At 41.2% G+C, this 15,765-nt stretch overlaps 1 protein-coding gene across 1 annotated transcript in view; it reads right to left on the bottom strand.

The window, feature by feature from the left end:
- Nucleotides 1-4,603: 4,603 nt before the first annotated feature.
- Nucleotides 4,604-15,765, bottom strand: part of LOC101854070 (peptidase M20 domain-containing protein 2-like) — an 11,622-nt gene continuing 460 nt past the window's right edge. The window contains exons 2-7 of the mRNA XM_013079412.2: nucleotides 12,205-12,353; nucleotides 11,528-11,676; nucleotides 9,727-9,869; nucleotides 8,143-8,297; nucleotides 6,815-7,055; nucleotides 4,604-5,095 (exon numbers count right to left, since the gene is read on the bottom strand). Coding sequence (XP_012934866.2) covers nucleotides 4,959-5,095; nucleotides 6,815-7,055; nucleotides 8,143-8,297; nucleotides 9,727-9,869; nucleotides 11,528-11,676; nucleotides 12,205-12,353 — 974 coding nt within the window. The 3' untranslated portion in view covers nucleotides 4,604-4,958. The remainder of the gene's footprint in view (nucleotides 5,096-6,814; nucleotides 7,056-8,142; nucleotides 8,298-9,726; nucleotides 9,870-11,527; nucleotides 11,677-12,204; nucleotides 12,354-15,765) is intronic.

Consider the following 15,765-nt stretch of genomic DNA (forward strand, 5'->3'; position numbering starts at 1 on the left):
ACAACTACCACCACCACAGCACCAACGACAACTACAACTGAACCTACAACAACAACCACCACAATACAAACAACAACTCCCGCACAATCAACAACTATCACCACTACACCACTAACGACAACCTTAGCAATACCAACAACAACCACAACATCAGCTACAACAACCACTGGACCAGCATCAACAACCACAACAGCACCACCTCCACCAACACCAACTGAACCGCCAACGATAACCACAACACCACAACCAACAATAGCCACGACTGAACCGACAACATCCACTAGAACGGCATCAACAGCATCAATCACTACAACTCCGCCACCACCAACAACAACAGGATCAACACTCACGGACACATCATCAACTACTTCTGTCGCGACACCTCTATCCATATCCATCTCTGTGGGAACAACGTCATCAGCAAGTCTCACTACTGACCCGCCAATCACCGGAACAACAACCACAGGACCTTCTGGCTTTGGTACGAAGGACACCATGTCATTTCGCTATCTTATTATTACAAAGTTCTCTCTGACATTTTCGGCCGCTTTGAGTTACTTAGACCGTGAGGTCGGAAAACAAAATGTTCTATCTGCTCAAACAAAGATCGCAAGATTGTCTGGAGTCGTTAATAAGATTTTGTTATTTCATTCAAAGAATTGCATTAAAAAAAGGTTGACATGTGAAACTCAACATTCTGACGTCAAATTTCTCTAAACATGGTATTGTGCAGATAGAACTTTGCAATTCTAAGGTAGCGATATTCTGCTAGATTCTGTTTCTTTTCTTTTGGTAGTTGTTGACATTGCTGTTGTTGTTATTGCTCACTATTTCTTTTGTTGTCATTGTTGACGGGTGGCTGACGGGTGCTCTTGGGGGGGGGGGGGGTCTTGTGGTCCAGAGGTTATGGTGTTCGCGTCTCATTGAATAGGTCCCGGGTTCGAATCATGATAACAAAGGAAAAACTTTCTTCTCTAACATTTTCTCCTTCCACACCCTTTCCTTCTCTGTAACAATGTTCTGTCGTCTGCTTTCGTCTCCACTTTCTAGCCCCACCCCCTCACCTCCTTTGCCCCCTCCTCTGGGCTCCTGACTCTTTCTGCAGCCTTTCTACTGCTTCTCCTTGGCTCCTTCTTACTGCTGTCTTTCAGCCACCCTTCTCAGAAAAGGGCGAAAAATCTCGGAGGTCCCATGTGCATGTTGCACGCGTTAAAGATATCTTGGTGGTCCAAATTGATAAGGGTAGGCTTCGGCCGCCACCCGGGCAAAATTCAAAATTTCCTACCAACTGAAAATGTAAAATATTTCCAGCGCGCTCATAAGACCTTATGCAGTTGTGAGAGCCGTAAATCACTTTCTTAAAAAAAGGGATGATCTGGTGTGGTTTTGCTCTTTCTTTCTTATCAAACATATAACGTCTCTATCTCTCCTCTTCTCCTCCTTCTTTTGTGTGATTCTTACTCTCTACTACTAACACCTTTTATCTTCGGCACTTACATGAACTTATAGTATAGTGTTGCAAGTGCCACAAAATGCTTTCTAAAAAATTCATTGTTGTTACAACAGTGTTGTTACTGACACAGTTGGGAATGCTGTTTTTACTGTCAGGGCACCTTAGTTCAGTGGCGGCAAATATTATAACATTATAATAATAATATATTGTATTGACGTTTCTCCTTGAAAGCAGTGTCATAACAAAGGGATTGTCGTATTGTCAAAGTCTATATCTGACGCATCATGGTGAAATCAGGTGTTCTTCAAAATAATGAAATAAAAACCAGGCATTTTTCCCTTCGTTTCTTATCGATTAAATTTATCTATATATTTTTGCTTTTGGTTCAACCCCTGTTTGGCTCATTCAAAATAACATACCTGTGTCAATTTGACTGAAAACCCTGGGCTAAAGATATTTTTAAAAAGTAAATTTTGTGTTCTTTAAAGTTTGGAGGCCATTTTCTCGCTAATTTTACCTCTTAAACTAGCCTACCCCCACCTGATGACCGTAAACACTGAATAAAATTACTTTCTTACTTCTTACAACATAGATGTGTGTTTTTCATCAAGAGCAAGATCAATGAACAAGCTTTAAGACCAAACCAATAACTCCACTTGCTTAAAAAGTGACAAGCACCTGATTCCACCTCGTCTTGACATATACGAGCTATATCTGTGTCTTTCAAATGGCGTCTGTCATGTAATAATCAAGCTGCTCCCTCCTGCACGCACATGAGAGCATTCGATGTCGGAGTGGGGCTGAGTCTGTGTGTGTGTGTGTGTGTGTGTGTGAGTGTGTGTGTGTGTGTATGTATGTGTGTGTGTGTGTGTGTGTGTGTGTGTGTGTGTGTGTGTGTGTGTGTGTGTGTGTGTGTGTGTGAGAGAGAGAGAGAGAGTTTTGGAGTTCTCATATCTCCGTCTATCTGCTCGGATGTTGTATTCTAGTAAGTCTAGTAGGCCCTGACAAGCAGGCATGGTAACCTGCAACCTGCCTGACCTAAATTGCGTTGATGGAGTCGTCAAAGATTTGAGAGAATCCTTCTTCTTCTTCTTCTTCTTTTTCTTCTTTCTTCTTCTTCTTCTTCTTCTTCTTCTTCTTCTTCTTCTTCTTCTTCTTCTTAGTAGCATTTCCAGTAGTTGTACATTGCTTCTCTTAACTTTCTGCAACAAAACATCCTACCTCCTACCAATCTTCCCGTCTGGATTTTTATTCTAAAATTACAAAACGGTATCCATTATCTATAACCCAGTATAATCCTTCTCTTTTATTTCAGCTTCTCCACGGGTAGTACTCGTGGACAAATGTCTCACCTTTAAACAAGTGCCCGGAAACATTCAGTTTTCCTCCTCCGCTACCATCTTGGATACACGGCTTGTGACAACGGTGGGCTTATGTGTCCACGCATGCCTTCTGGAGACTGGCTGTGTAGCAGTGGCGTACGAGGCTGCGGCAAGCGAGTGTGTTTTAGGAGCTAATGCGTTGTATACAGAGGACAATCAAGCTCCGTTTTCCTCATTTTTCACCATTTGAAAGGGTTTGTGTTCAAGTGAAATATACCCCCCCCCCTCTTTTTCACACCATAAATTTAGCACAATGACAATCACCTTGCACCAACCCAGCTGTGACCGGACCCTTACCCTGAATTCGCGTACCAGGTCAACCACTACAGAATCAACGGCCTTATTTTTCATCGTTTGAAGGGATGTTGGTAAACTTTTTATCTCCGTGAGAGATACACCCACTATGCCGAGGCCTTTTTTAAGTACTAAATCTAAAAATAAAGAAAAAAGTCACTCAATTGAATATTAAATCAAAACATGTGAGCCTGTTTCGATAGTCCTACATCTAATGAATGAAATCCTTTTAAAAAGAGACCTGTTTTCAGCAATTGCTTAAAAGTAATTAGATTTCGAAGTCGTCGTAATGGAATGTGTCCGAGCAGCTGTAAAATAACACCCGCGCCCTTCCTCCCAAATGTCTTCAAGCACACCGATGATCTCAGAAAACCGCTTCCTGTTCCTGTAAGACATTGCACAACCCCACTGTGATCCAACACTGACCCCGTATTTCAGTACCAGCTCAATCATAACAGGGCCAACGACGTCATTTTAAAATGGAATTAGCTAAAAGTAAAGTATAAAGCCCCACGTCGTTACATACATGGATGATCACAGCAGCTTGTTTCCTGTTTGTGTAGGAAATTGCACCAACCCCCTGTGACCCCAACGTTGAACCCAGATATGAGTACCAGGCCAAATCTGTTTTTAGCTAGGGGTCCAAGTATGCGTCAACCTGAATTTGTTGTGTTGACGAGGTTGTTCATGACGCATTGCCCAGGACTAGATTAAAAGATAAGTAGAAAAAGGTGAAAAGTGAAGCCACGACAAAGCCACGACAAAGCCACCTGTCTGTTGCTAATATATTTTATTTAATGACATTTGGGTATATAATTATCATTTTTTTTCTGTTTCACTTGTCAATTTTTAAAAAGCAAAGTTTACTTTAAAGAAAATAAATTTTACATGTATTATGCATATATTGTATATGTACATAGATGGCCTGGAGTGGCGTTGCTAGCCTCGTGGTTAGGCAAGCTACCCGACTCGTTACCGTGAGATTACAGGTCCCGGGGTTCGAGCTTCAGCTCGGTCCGACGTTGTGTCGTTGGGAAAGGCACTTTAAACGAATTTATTATTTGGCTGGGCTCTTTCGGCAGTGGACGTTAAACTTGGAGGGCCCACCTCTTAGATAACTTAATGGTGTTGATAGGGCCGTTACAACTATACCACGTCATATTTTTCACCAGAGGGCCCCAGGGGGACTGGGGCTGACGTGGCATACACAAAAGGGGGAGAAAAAGAACTTCTTTTTTTTAAATAGAAAAGAATATTATAAATATATGTGTCAGTGTATGTGTGTGTGTGTGTGTGTGTGTGTGTGTGTGTGTGTGTGTTTTGGGCGTGTGTATGTATGTGTGTGCATGTGTGTATGTGTGTATGAGCGTGCGTGTGTGTCTGTGTGTATGTGCATGTGTGCGTGTGTGTGTGTGTGTGTGTGTGTGTGTGTGTGTGTGTGTGTGTGTGTGTGTGTGTGTGTGTGTGAGTTAGAGTATGTGTATATGTGTGTGCAAGGTGTAAAACAGGCACAGTCGAAAAAATTGTATTTAAAATTCCTCCTCCTCAACCCCTTCCCCTTTCCCCCACCCCTCAGATCTGACCACAACGTCTATACCAAGGAATAGCATATTTTGCTCTAATGTGTTAAGACGAAAAACGATGGGAAGGACGATACTTTTTTCCGTCGATAAATTCTCACATAATCGGAAGAAAGATAACACATAAAACCAACTTCTGTTTTTATAATGCAGAATCCATATAGTTTTTTTTTTTCGTTGTGTTATTTCCAAATATTTTAAAATGTGCAGCAAATAATCAATAACTAATGCCATTGCCGACATCTATGCTCAGTCTTGGCGTGCTTTCGTTGACTGGAAATCACTTGCGGCCCTCTGAAGGAGTGTTTTATCCATCATCATCTCAATACAGGTCATAGACATCGCTTTCCCCTGATTTAAAGTAAAAAGCTGGGCTCCTTCAGACCCTAGAAAACACAACAGCATTCATTGTTAATAGATAGATAGATAGATAAATAGATAGATAGATAGATAGATAAATAGATAGATAGATAGATAGATAGATAGATAGATAGATAGATAGATAGATAGATATTGGACTACACATCCAAAGGATAATAGCAAAAGACAAAGTGTACAGCACTGGGTGATTAAAAAAGAATGAACCGAAGTAATGAAGAACCGTTTCAGTTCACAAGCATCGTTATAGAATGGGTCAGTGACCAATTTGAAAGAGGAGTTATGTTTGTTTTGTCTTGTTTTTTTTATTTAAAAAGAATGAACCGATTTTATGACGTATTGCTTTTGTTCGCAAGCATTGTTATAATGGCATAAGTCAGTTACCGTTAACATTTGAAACAGGCGATATCTTACTTTGGAATAGCTGTCACAGGAGGTGGTGTTGTCGTGTCGTTCTTGCTTTGAAGTTTGAAGGAAATTACGATACAGGACAAACCTATCTCTGTATGCTCCAAAACTGTCTTTTCACATCAATGCAAGCAGATTAGCATGATTTCCTTTTTCAACAAGATGGGGCACCGTCCCATTGGCATCTAATGGTTCGTGCTTATTTTTCGGTGGGAATCTATAAAAGATTGTGTTTATGTTCCACCGCTACCCACTAAACTCGATGACCTTAAACATCGAAAAACAATAGCCATCAACTCAGCGGACTGTGACATGCTGAAACGCGTCAGGTATGAAGAATTTTCTAATCGCAATGATGTTGCCCGTGCTGCTGGGGGTGGCCACATTGAACTCTTGCAAGATAGCACATAAAATATGATTGTGAGTAGAATACATTTGACCTAGTTTGAGTTTTTATCGCCTTTTTTTAACAAAAACATTACGTGGTGAAATCTTTACATTCTTTTTAATGACCCTGTATATAATGAAACAATATATAAAAAGATGAACATTTTTTTGGTCTTGATGTCTCTATTTGTTTGTCATTTTCAAGCTTCCCAATCTAGTGGGTAGTTGTGGGGAAAGGGGGGTGGGGACGCCACTAGAAGCCTCGTCTTTTTCTTTCACTCTTCTGTTTCTGTCTGCCTGTATTAACTTTTCCCGGGGGCTCTCGTGGCCTAGAGGTTAAGGTGTTGGCCTCTCATTCAAAGGTCCCGGGTTCGAATCCGGGTAGCGATCAAAAAATTTTCTTCTCTAAAATTGTATCCTTTCACCTCCTTTCCTGCTCTCCAGAAATGTTCTGTTGTCTGCTTTCGTTTCCACTTTCTGCCCCCACCCCCTCACCTCCTTTGTCACCTCCTCTGGGCTCCTGATTCTTTCTGCAGCCTTTCTACTGCTACTCCTTGGCTCCTCCTAACTGCTGTCTTTCTGCCACACCCCTGATCTTCTGGTCGGACAAAGGCCAAAAAATCTCGGAGGGCCCGTGTGCAAGTTGCGCACGTTAAAGATTTCTTGCTGGTCTAAAATCGATAAGAGTAGGCTTCGGCCGCCACCCGGGCTAAATTCAAAATTTCCTACTAACCTAAAATATTAGGTGTGTCCCGCGCGCTCATATGACCTAATGCAGTTGCGAGCGCCGTAAAAACACTTACCAAAACAAAACATACCTTTTCCCTGAAACAAATGACCCTAACGGTGCTTATGTGCTTCTCTTTACTGAAACAAGTGAACACTTTTTTTTAAATATTCTGTGTGCATCCCAACTACCTAAACCCACATACCAGCAAGTGCAGTAAATTCGTTTGTGTGGTTGAGCTCGTTTCCGACATAATAGAACGGGTGAATGCTTGGAACCTCATGGCTGACATTGCCCATGTCAGTGGAACCTTTGAAGGCCTCTTTCTCCCCTTTGTGAGCTTGCCTTCCCGGCTCCAGACGCTCTATGTGACGCTGGTAAACAGAGACCAATGTCTCGTTGTTGCGCATGTCAGCATACGGCTTAGCCTCCCATTCAACTTCTACCTGTAAACAGTTCAGAGAATTGTTGTCTAAATACACAAAACTATACTGTGGCAAGAAGAAAACAGGTCGCTATAAACAGGTACATTAAACGTATTCCTTGAAAAAAACAAACAGCGTTGGTCTTCTAGTTATATTTAATGAGCGTTTTCACAGTACGTGGCTGTTTCCTTTGATATCAAAATTGCAATGTTTTTGAGTGTTTTTTGTATTCATGTACCGTTGGCAAAGACGTTTCTGTATTTGACATAATATTTGCGGTTAAATAATGCGCAATCGATTTCAAACTTGATCAAGAGATAGAGTTACAAGAGTCGCGAGGTGAGGTTCAAATTCGGGAAGAAAGAAGCAAAATGTCAACCTCTTTTAAGAACATTTCTCTCATCAAAATCTCCTTTCAGAATAAATTTTCATCTTTTATGCGTTTCCCTGCTAGACTTCAAGGTTCTTAAACCTGTATTGCAACTGATTTTAACCTCGTATAATATGACAGTTTTTAATACATCGTACCCCCCCCCCCCCAACCCTGCCTTCAGACAGCCTAATTCCGAATTTTAAAGAAACTCTTCAGAAAGAATGATTCTCCAGTATATTATTTAACTACTGTCTAGCTCTATTGGTACTGCATATCACATAATATTGTCGGCCAGCTGTTCAGATCTACTATGCTCAAAATTGTGCGTGTTTCTTTTAAATTGCAATTTCTTAATCTGTGGTATTGATTGCATATATACATGTATCAGTATGTGTCAAATATTGGGTCAAAATTCTAATTCTAAATGTTGAAAAAAAAGCTACAAAAGACACAAAACATAGGTACACATTATAAAAGAATTGAGACAAGTCCCCCCCCCCCTCTCTCTCTCTCTCTCTCTCTCTCTCTCTCTCTCTCTCTCTCTCTCTCTCTCTCTCTCTCTCTCTCTCTCTCTCTCTCTCTCTCTCTCTCTCTCTCTCTCTCTCTCTCTTTCTCTGTTTCTCTCTCCATGTCTCTCTCCTGTAAAGTGTTGTATTCTGGGCTTATGACATTGAACATCTTGCTGACAATATTATTTCCCATAATTAAAAACGCAATAATAATATGAACTCGAACCGTGCAGCCCGTTGCTAGCGCAGCTGCCTGCAAGCAGCCCACGACTTTGTCACAGAGCAGGTCAAGGTTTGCTAGCGTGTCCTCTCGGATGGTGTATTCCATTTTGCACAGGTCTGGGACGATATTGGACTTCGTTCCGCCTTTGGTTATGATACCTGTTTTGAATTGGCCAGTGAGACGTGGTTAGTTGACAGGAGCTATGATGTGGTTTCCTTATTCTTTCCTATCAAACATCTATCGTTAGTATCTTTCCTTCTTTTCTTTTTATGTTAATGAATAATGTGTTTCTCTCTAATAATCTGTTGAGTTGTCCGATTTGTGTCAAAAGTGTATGGCGTGAGAGAAACGAATTAAAAAGCGTTTAAAACTTGGTGGATTTTTTTCATAATATAATGAGCATTAACTTGAAAGTTCCCAAGGAATAAGAGCTAAAAGTTTCTGGCCTAGACAATGTAAAGACCGTGTGTTGTTTTCATAAGAGACTGAAGAATCAAATGGCCGCATTATGTCTGAATTCCATAATGCCGAGACAGAACAACAGCCCCAATCTGCATTCCATGTCTCGGATAGCGTTTAAAAAAAACACATCTAGGCACATATCAAAGTCGTTCCCGTTTACGTTGATGGAATAAAACGAAGAAGTTTTTCTTTTAATGCTATGTGTCTATGACTGCCGAAATCTGTAGGACGGCGATTGGGCTCCCTGCTCTTAACATGTTGCATGCAGAAAGCCTGAGTTCTATTAACGAGTGGTGACGTTTTTCATCACATATGTCCGCCTGCCTGCAGGGGTATAAGTGTCCCATTCAGCCCAGGCTAATCCTGACAGGCAGGATCGAAGCAGCCCGTCTCTTAAATGATCTAAATTATGCCAATGTACACGTAAAACGTTTGCAACTAATTCAAATTAAAATAATTAGTCTAACAGGTTTGTCCTTGATCATAACTGATAGTAACGCATACATGTAATACATAACTTTTGTATAGCGTATATCCCTGCTTAATAGCAAGCTCCATTCACTTTCAATCTATATTACGCATATCCGAAGATTTTAAAAGATTCTCTATGTGGGTGAAATGATATCATCATCATCATCTAGTGCCAGATCTGCGACAGTCATCGGCGATCATGGTTCTTCATTCATTCCTTTGCTTGGATGCTCTCAAACAAAGCTACGTTTCCCTGATCTTTCCCTGTTACCCATTTGTTTAGGTTCCCAAAGTATGTTGTTCTGGGCCTACCCCTGCCTCGCCTCCCCCTTACTTTTGCCAGTGAGAGCTAGATGTTCAAGATCCTTATGTCTATTTATGTGTCCCAAAAACTGCATTGTCGTTTCCCGATTGTTTTTAACAGTGAGCGTCCCACGTGGGCTTCATCGAGAACTACCTCATTTGATTTCTTTTCCTTCCACGATACTCTTAGCAGTCTCCAAAGAAACCACATTTCTGTTACTTCTATTTTATTTTCACTGTCTTTAGTTATTTCCAGCATTCACAGCTATATAGAAAGGTTGAAATGACCTACCAATAAATAACTGGCAAATGAATTTCGTCTGAAAAGGTCAGCAGTCCGGCAATACCTACCATGTACCCGGCCAGACGGTCTGATCTGTTGGCGGAGGTGGGAGATGCCCGTGTAGGCGTGAACAGCAGCATCAAGGGCATTAATTCCTTGCCAAGGGGACACTGAAGAATGAGCAGCCTTGCCGTGGTACGTCACTTCGACGCTAAGGACAAGAGCATGATGAGTAGGAGATATAATATTTGGTCTTAGAGACAAAAGCAGTGTTGTTATCACAGTCAGGGACGACTACAATGCTAAATTTTGATCAGTTCTATGCCTGTACACCATTGGCGTTTGTTTTCAGGGCCATGGGGATGCACCCATGACTAATCCACGGTGACAATTTGATGCAGGAAAGCTTCACCTTCTTGCTCAAACGGTATCAAGAGTACGGTGCACGTCTTTTTTTCCTCTCATCTTTCAAGTCAGTCGTCAGAATACTAGGGGTCCACATGGTAGGCACTTTCCTATAGCCCAACATATCTAAAAGGTGTGGTGATCTTGTTCTTTGGATATTCCGACTACGCTTGCAAGGCATTTTTGAAGAACTCATAGTCTGGCCTTAACCATGCTCTATACCTTGTCATGACTGACCGATTTTGAGGTACTATCTGGCCTACCAGAATGCACTTGATCTTTCAATTTTGACTCAGATAGAACTTTTCCTTTCAACGATCTTGAGTGTTTTCTAATAGCGTTAACACCTCTACAAACCTCACCATAAACAGAGCTCATTCTTTCATAAATGATATGTGGTAGTAGTCCAATGCCTAGAACGTTTTTGTTGCAACTGTCATTACTCTACCAAAAAAAAAAGTTTTTGGCATATCGGCCATTACTTTACAGCCCACCCTCGCATGGAGGGGGGAAGGGGCAACTAAGGTCTTGAATTCTTTGAGGTCGCATTTTGTCTAAGCAGAGCACAGCTACAACGATACTAATGACAACAGCAAGAACTACAAGGACAACAGCAATCGCAACAACTAATATTACTGCTGCACCCGCCACGCCTGCTGTTACTAAGGAATGTTCATTTTGCGTGAGTTGTTTTGTTTTTAATTTCCATGTTTTCTTTTTTATTTCTGTCATGCCAGAGCTATGTATAAAAGCCTGTTGTAATCTTGTAAACTGGATAATGTGGTTTTCATCTTAGTTACAGAAACCTTTACTTTTCCACGAACACAAAATTATGCAAATCAGTTTGAAATGCTTTGATTCAGTCAGCTAATAATGCATGAAAAATCGCATTCGACACTCGTGGTTATGAATTTACCTTGGAATATCTCTGGACGTCAAGCGAGCTAACCAAAGGCTTTGAATAAAAACAGACACCTCAGTGATAATGCGATAGAAGGGAATGTAGAATTACAAACGTAGAGAAAGTAGTACAGGAAAAGATGTAGGTTAATGAACATCAAATACAGAGGGAGAGAGAGGGAGAGAGAGGGAGAGAGAGAGAGAGAGAGAGAGAGAGAGAGAGAGAGAGAGAGAGAGACAGAGAGAGACAGACAGACAGAGAGAGAGACACACACAAAGGGAGAGACAGAGAGACACACACAGAGAGAGAGGGGGACAGAGAGAGAGATGGGGGGGGGGCAGAGAGAGAGAGTGAGTGAGAGAGAGAGAGAGAGAGAGAGAGAGAGAGAGAGAGAGAGAGAGAGAGAGAGAGAGGGAGAGAGAAAAAGGGAGGGAATTGAAACAGACAGGAACAGATTGAGTTTGTGAATGAGTAAATCCGGCAGTGACAGAGTGAATGAATGAGTGGGAGAATATATCAAAAGACAGACGTGTAAGGGTTTGGAGGTTTTTCTTCAAGCTTACAATTTCACAGCCAGCGTTGTCGGGTCATCGATGTTGAAAGGTGCAGGATGGGCCATCAGTGCGGCATGGACTCCCTTGAAGGCTCCAGCCTCAATGAGGTACGCCTTGCCGCCTCCTCCCTCCTCTGCCGGGGTGCCCAAGATGGTTAACTGTTAAAATGTTACAGAACATTGGGACAAGTGAACAAAAACATAGTCTCTTTTTCTTCTTCTCAAGATATTCGATTTTTATCGAAATTACGTGTATAAATTCTTGTGTCTAAAAGACCATATTTCTTCAGTGTTGATTAGTTTTGTTTAATACAATTAAAATTTGGGGTTACTTAATTATTTCGGTCTAAATCAGTCCGGTTTTGTTTCACTAATTTCAAAGTCAGGTATGGGTACATTTATTTATAGATTACTTAAGTTTCGCTCAGAATATCTGAGCAGTTTGAAATCTGCCTTTCTTTAATTGAGAAAAGCAAGATTACATCTTTGTCTGAGTTAAGCGAGATAATATATAAAGTATGGATCCCTAACGTGTGTTACAATTTAACTCAAAGTTTGTCCTTCATGTCTAGTTTAGAGGCTCTTTAAACACCTAGAGAACCATTGGATATAGATATTTTAAGGTGCCTAACGCGGTACATTGACCCTATGTTCTGGCACAGTTTACGCTTGGGTATTTGATCGTACCTTTCCTACAAGTCCCTGGTTTTCTTCCATCGCCGCCTTCACCCCCATCCCAGCTGCCACCCCGAGTTCAGTGATGAGGTTATGTCCACAGGCGTGGCCAATCTCAGGAAGAGCGTCATACTCACATAGAACCATTATGTGCGGGAGTTCTTGGTCTGAAGGGTCTCCTGCAAGTTATATTCATCAAGCGATGATAACTGATTCGGAATATTTCATGTATCAATCGACACATTAGATCATTTTGGACATGGGTTGCTTCGACTCCGCCTTTAATGGCCAACCTGGGATGAGTGGGATACGACATCCCTACAGAGAGACAGAGATTTCCCTTAAAGTACTTGCCCACCTTGAATTGAAGCCACGCCAATTGCGTACAATAGCGAAGAGCCATACCACAAACGCCGACCCATGTGGCTCAGGAGAGAGGGGGGGGGGAGATATGTTATAAAATCTCCCAAAACTTGTTCTAGCAGTAATCGTATTTTTTCAGTGAATGCAGGGTTTTATAAATAATATGACAGAACTACGAGTTATATCCTTTGAGGTCACTGCCATTTTTGTGACTGGCGATCGAGCTAGATACCATACGCCAGTCTTTGAATTAACATCCATCTCCAGTAGAGTAGACGGTTCACACGACTTTGAAGTACTTACTTTACTTTTACTTTTACTTGTTAATCCTCTGTTGCCGTTAAGCGTCGAGGGGATATGCAGTTTTCTATGGAAGGCCAGCTCCGCGGCTCTTTCAGTTGTGATATTATATTTTCTTAGGGTTCGCTTGATACCCTCGAACCACTTTTTGCGTGGCCTCCCTCTTCCTTTATAGCCCGAGTGCTTGGTTTTGTAGGCTATCGACGCTGACTGGCCAGGTGACAAATGTGATAGGTGGCCAAACCATTTTATTTTCTGTCTTTCTATGTAATGCAGGCAGGACTCAGTGCCGATAGCTGCTTTTACTTCTTCATTTCTCTTCCTGTCTCGTCCTGTGATGTTAAGGGACTTTGAAGTAACTCCCTATAACTCTTGAGTTACCAATTCGGTCCCATTGAGGCACATAAACCAATGCAACCTGTTAGACCATACACTTACCATCCATGTTATCTGTCTCTGCCAATTGCCAAATATCATCTTTTAAACAATTGGCTGATCTGAGGAAAATATGGCAATACATTAAAATTTGCAAATGATACAATAATGTCAGACCAAACAGAATCGTAATCAAACTCATCACATCATCTTCATCACTAGTCCACTGCTTCACTGTTTGACTTGGACTCTCCGAAGAATCAACACGGCTTTAATTATTGACAAATACTATATTTCAGCGGAATGATTAGTAAATGTTTTACGGCGCTTGCAAATTACATAGGCCATATGAGTGACAAAGATTAAAATTGTCAATACAGAGTATCATACAAAGAAAAGAAGAAGGAGAGGTATAGAAAATATAAATTTGATAGGAACTAAGAAGCAAACCACAAAAGAGCACCCGCAAACCACCCACCAAGTGCAACATTCTACGCGAGAAATTATATTGTTTTTCAAAGTTTCCCTATTTGGTGAATCAAAAAATTAATTTGTAAATGTTCTGTCGAAAGAAATGGTGATGCATACCATAGTTTTCAGCTTCTCAGAAGCTGTCCTCCATTCCAAACGTATTCAATAAAGTTATAGAAAAAATATAGCCTACTCTTGTACGTCAAGAGAAGGGGAGACGAGAAGGTCATGGACTCTTATATCAGAGGTCACATGCTTGTGGTAATATTTTGACCGAATTGTCTCCTTACTTGTTCAAGTGAAAATGACACTCGTGGTCCTGACAGGATCTAGTAACCTGGTCATTTCGTGGGTTCTTCGTCCTTGTGCCAGCTCTGACGTAATAGGATAAGAGCCGAAATGACCATGTAAGTTCTGTGTGTATGTATTTGCGCATATGAGTGTGCGTGTGTGGGGGATGGGGAGTGGTTTGATTGATTGATTGATTGATTGATTGATTGATTGATTTATTTATTTTTAAATTAATTAATTAATTAATTATTTTCTGGGAGGGGGGGTTGTCTAACTGAGTATGTGTGTATGTGGGGGGAGGGGGCTGAGTGTGTGATAAAAAGGGGAGGGGTGTATATGTGTGCATATATGTATGTGCGTGTGCATGTGTGCGTGCCCGCGTGCGCTTGTTTGTGTGTGTGTATGTGTGTGTGTGTGTGTGTGTGTGTGTTGTGTATGTATGTGTTTACACGTGTGTATGTTATGGGTGTATGTTGTTGTAAGTGTACCCTTGAGCTGGTGTGTGTGTGTGTGTGTGTGTGTGTGTGTGTGTGTGTGTGTGTGTGTGTGTGTGTACGAGTGCGAGTGTCTGTGTGTGTTAGTCATTGTGTGCATGTGAGTCTGATTGGGCAGTTGTGTGTCTTTACGTTGCATGTTTATGTGTGCAAATGTCTATTTCTGTGAATTGGAGTTTGTGTTTCGGTGTGTTTGTTTGGGTACGTGTGCCCGCATTCGTTTAAACGTAAACATCTTTGTTTGTATGCACGCTCGTCCCTGTGCTTTTTTGTCAGTTGGAGGGGGGGTTGTTGTTGTTGTTTTGTTGTTTTTTTGGGGGGGGGGGGGGGGGGGGTTGAATGGGAAAGAAAAAGACAGAGAAAAAGCAATAATAATTTTTGCGTAGCCTTTGTCTGAGTACCAGTTAGGTATGAGCAGCTGCACTGTCTGAAACATTGTATTTTAGGATGATTAATTGTAGTCTTTATGTACAGCAAGCTTAAATGCTCACATGTCTTGACACTATACAAATCCTGACACCTGCACATATTAATCAATCGTTGTCTTTTGCATTAATCTTTTAAAAATCTTTTGAAGAACCCCAGCAAGAGATGATGTGCCTTCTATTTAGTTTCAATATGCTGTTAACGGCACTTTAAATACAATTAGGTCATATGAGCGCCGAAATTCAGATGAGTTACAAGAGAGTAACAAACACAATAAAGAAGGAGAATAAATAAGGACGAAAAATGTCTGACAGGAAAGAAGGAGCAAACCAGACCAGACCACCCACCGACCACGCACTTTTCCTTCTCTTGAGTCAGTGAGTTAACAACCATGATGCTTGAATCCGAGGTCACTCAATAAAATCTTCGTTGTAAGGGAAGGCACGGTCTTCAAAATACGATGTTGGGGTCAAAATTTCGATTTTCATTTTAAAATCTTTCCGTTGCGGTTCTCTAAAAAAATTAATACCGAAAATGTTTGGCACACCCTCGACACACTTTAGTTGTTTTTTTTAAAGGCAAGACTGAGCTTAACTGTTCGTGTCACCCCAGATGACAGAGAAACTTGATTTAAAAACCACTAGACACGGCAATTGAACTCGCTTTCTTTGGACGCAACAGTAAATAGATTAGCCATTGCACCACAAACGCTAACAGTGTAGTTTCGGTCAGTGGACAAAGCATTCGTGCTTGCAAAATAACTATCTTTCAGAGTGAGTTGATAGAGTAGCAGCACCAGCAGTAGTAGTAGTAGTAGTAGTAGTAGTAGTAGTAGTAGTAGTAGTAGTAGTAG

The sequence above is a fragment of the Aplysia californica genome, unplaced genomic scaffold (assembly GCF_000002075.1).
Source record: "Aplysia californica isolate F4 #8 unplaced genomic scaffold, AplCal3.0 scaffold00051, whole genome shotgun sequence".
NCBI lineage: Eukaryota > Metazoa > Mollusca > Gastropoda > Aplysiida > Aplysiidae > Aplysia > Aplysia californica.